Source organism: Phalaenopsis equestris, unplaced genomic scaffold, assembly GCF_001263595.1.
Source record: "Phalaenopsis equestris unplaced genomic scaffold, ASM126359v1 Scaffold224211, whole genome shotgun sequence".
Taxonomy (NCBI): Eukaryota; Viridiplantae; Streptophyta; class Magnoliopsida; order Asparagales; family Orchidaceae; genus Phalaenopsis; species Phalaenopsis equestris.
Window position 1 is genome coordinate 144,155 of NW_018242298.1, and position 3,794 is coordinate 147,948.

The window sequence follows — 3,794 nt, forward strand, 5'->3', positions numbered from 1 at the left end:
AGCTCAAAATAACTATTAAATATAACCTCGCTTATTTAACAAAGGAATGAAACACCTACTTCACATTGAACCAAACCCAAAAGATAAGCCTTTCAACAATGCCTTGTTGAATTATTTAAGATGATCTTGATTGATGCCTACTTTTGAGGAAGATATCAAGCAGATTTAATTAAAACTTTAAATCAACGTTAGCAGCTGAAGATCACCTAACTGCGGAGGTGCATCCTCCATCTGCGCTGCTGCTGTAGCATTTCGATTACAGCTTATTTTGCCAATGCCGCAGTCAATGGTTGGCGCACCTCCAGACCAGAATTAAAGCTCTTCGTGCGAAACAGAGAGCGAAAGAGCGATAGAAAGAGCGAGAGAGAGAGAGAGAGAGAAGCCTCTTGTTTGTTGAGGGTTAGGTTAGCAAAACCAACACCCCAAACCCAGTAGCTACTGCTAGCGTGCCAACTCCTACTTCCACCGGTAGTTGCGAACAGTTAAGCGGCCTCTCTCCGGACCACAGAACCAACAAGTCAATCAAATCCTACGACTCCACTTAATTTACTCCCACATTTATTATTGTATCTCCTTAATCCGTTTCATTCATCTGCCATCGAGTTCATGGAGGTCGGCACCTCCGCCTCCGAGGCTACTCTGCTTGAAGGATGCCTTCTCAGGGACCCGGATTCCTTCCCTTACTTCATGCTCCTGGCCTTCGAGTCGTCGGTGGGGCTTCTGCGCTTCGCGGCGATGCTCTGTCTGTGGCCGATTCTCTGGCTTCTGCGAGTGTTGGGCATGGGCGAGGTGGCGTTGAGGGTGATGGTTTTTGTGGCAATGGCAGGGGTTAGGGAGGCGGATATTAAGGCGGTGGCGAGGGCGGTGTTGCCAAAGTTTTTTATGGACGATGTGGACATGGAGGTGTGGGGGGTTTATAGCGGATACGATAAGGGGAAGCGGGTGGTTGTTACGGGGATGCCGAGGCTAATGGTGGAACAGTTTGTGAAGGAGCATCTGTACGCCGACGTGGTGGTGGGGCGTGAGCTTCAGGTTAGCCAGTCGGGGATTGCCACGGGGTTGTTGAAGTTGGAGGGAGGGGGAGTGGAGGAGAAGGTCAGGAAGTTGGCGTGTGGAGAGTTGGTGGGTGCGGGGATGGGTAGACCGGCGGCTATGGCGGCTGATGACCGTTGTGAGGTGAGTAATTTTTGTTAAAGGCAAGGTAACTTTGATAGTAAATAATAATATTTTTTATAAAATTTGGTGGTACTATTTTTATTTTCTTAGAACAGAAGCATATTATTAATTTGAGTATTCATTGATGTTTAGCTTAATTCTTTTAGCGCTCAGGATACATGATAAAATGTCACAAAAACGATAATTCAGTGGATGCCAATTTTACTGATAATGGTTTTGATAATTAATGATAAATTTGATGATGGAATAATGTCTGCAACATTTTTATCCTTAAAAGTGCTAATGATAACATGCCTAGAGCAAAAAAAGTAATAGCTAACAAAATTTTGAACGGCGAAATAATATAAAATAAGTAAAATAATTATAATGCATCGATATTTTATAATATTAATTACAAATACTGAAAATACAATTCTACACGTCGGTATAAAAGGTGTGAATGAAACAAATGTGAAGAGTTGAAGTCTAATAAGAAAAAGGCAACTAAAATATGCATTTAACAACTAATTCTATTTCAAAAGACCTTTTATTAATTTAATGTTTTCATTATTTTATAGAAAAGTAAAATTTTTTATATATAACTTAGATCATATGCGTACGCATTATTTATTTCTATATTTTATTGAAACATATTATATATCTCACATATTCTTAATATCATGCTTACCTCTTATCCGAGTTATAAATATATATATATATATATAAACATGTAATAGAAGTCAAAGAGTAGGCAACATATCTAAGAGAGATAAAATATATATATATATATATATATGTTGTTCTGTTCATAATAATGTATTGATGCATCATAGATTAATAAACTAGAAATTTAAAATTTAAAATTTATTTTATTAATATTTTTTTCTTGATTCATTAAATGCTAAGAAAGATGTAAATATGAAATTATAATTTTTTAAAATTAATATCGTTTTAATAAAATAATTTTAATTCGAAATACATACCAAGGATATTACGTGAACCGTTTCCGTGCATATTAATTTTTAAAAAATTTTAATGATTGAAATAAAAAAAAAAAGTGTATGAGTTTAACAAATGCTCAAATTAATGATAAAAGCTAAAATACTTTCTTATGAGCAACGAATTGATACAATGGTAAGAGAAAATTGACGCTCTAATTTAACAAACAAAGTTAGTTTAGTGCTTATTTGTGATAAATTTTGTTTTTATTTTTATTTATTCTATTTATTTTTTAGTATAAGGCATATCAATTATGTTCTTACATATTTTTAATTTTTGTTTCAATAAGTAATTATGATTTTAAAATACTCAAAATATTTCTTAGGTGTTTTGATTATTCTTAAAAATAACCATAACTTAATCAAAAGGAAAAACCGTTTTTATTTTAGTGAAAAACATAAATAAAATGAAATAAAACCAAAAAATTTATCATAAAACAAAATTGATTACGAACAACTATTTAATATTAAAGCTTTATATATTTATTTAGGAAGAATCACTTTCGGTTTATTCTTATTTAAATTTTTTACTTGAAATATTTTTCTATATAAAACCCTAAAATTAAAATCATTTCAAAAAATATTATTCATATAATTTATCTAAACTAAAGACACTATTAATGAATATTTTGTTATGTGACTTAATCTTAAAATGAAAAAATAAATTTGTGTCGGACATATGACTGCATTAAAATTTGGAATCCCTTTAATATTTGTTTAAAATATCCACCGCGCACAATTTTTTTTTCTTCGCCAAATATCCATTAATTTGTGTCTCATGCTTAAATTACAGGACATTATTCAATGCATTGCATATATATTGATTCAGTGATCCTTCATCCCAAATAAATAACTATACATATGTAACATATAATAACTTCAGATTTCTTTGACGGTTAAACTATGGATCATGTTGATGTTGATAAAAAAAAAAAACAAAGGTTTGTTGATTAACAAAAAGTTATAAACATCGTACAGTAAATTAACCCACTAATGATTATAGTGCACTATGTTGTGATTTATTAATAAAAATGGAAATCTTCAGGTGGTATCCGATTAGATTATAGATATTTAAATTTATAGGAATTGAGTGGTAAGTATGAAAATCTTCTGAATTTATTTTGGAATAAAATTTGAACCAAAATACTCCAAATAAGTTATAATTTGGATATATTTCAAAACATTTGATTTATTTTGAGATGAAGATATTATAAATTTCAATTATATGATCTTATATTATATTAAATTCAAAATAAAATAAACAATTTTGAAATTCATTCAGATGAGAGTTTGATGAAAATTAAGGTATACTCTTATCAATGTTTTTTTTTATAAAAAATATCAATAAAAAATTTTAACTCATTTTTAGATAATAAGGTGTACAAGCAGTTAATAAAATTTATCTTATACTTAATTTCTAATTTAAAAATAGATTTAATAAACTTTAAACCCCAATCAAGTATTTGATCAATTCTAAAAGGGTTTATTTTTTTTCCCAATGCAAGCCCGAGTAAAAAACATTACTCTTATAGAAACAGCCTACCAACCTGTTTCAAACTAATCAATGACAATGAATTCAGAAGCAACATCTGCCACCCTTCAAGCCCGCCACTGCCGCAACAAGAAGCCGCATCGATCAGC

General features: G+C 31.4%; 1 protein-coding gene across 1 annotated transcript in view; it reads left to right on the forward strand.

Annotated features, from left to right (window-relative positions):
- Positions 1-281: 281 nt before the first annotated feature.
- The window catches only part of LOC110037735 (glycerol-3-phosphate acyltransferase 5-like), a gene marked incomplete at its 3' end in the record, with an annotated part of 4,349 nt that continues 836 nt past the window's right edge, over positions 282-3,794 (forward strand). Inside the window, 2 exon segments of the mRNA XM_020742441.1 lie at positions 282-1,176; positions 3,734-3,790. Coding sequence (XP_020598100.1) covers positions 607-1,176; positions 3,734-3,790 — 627 coding nt within the window.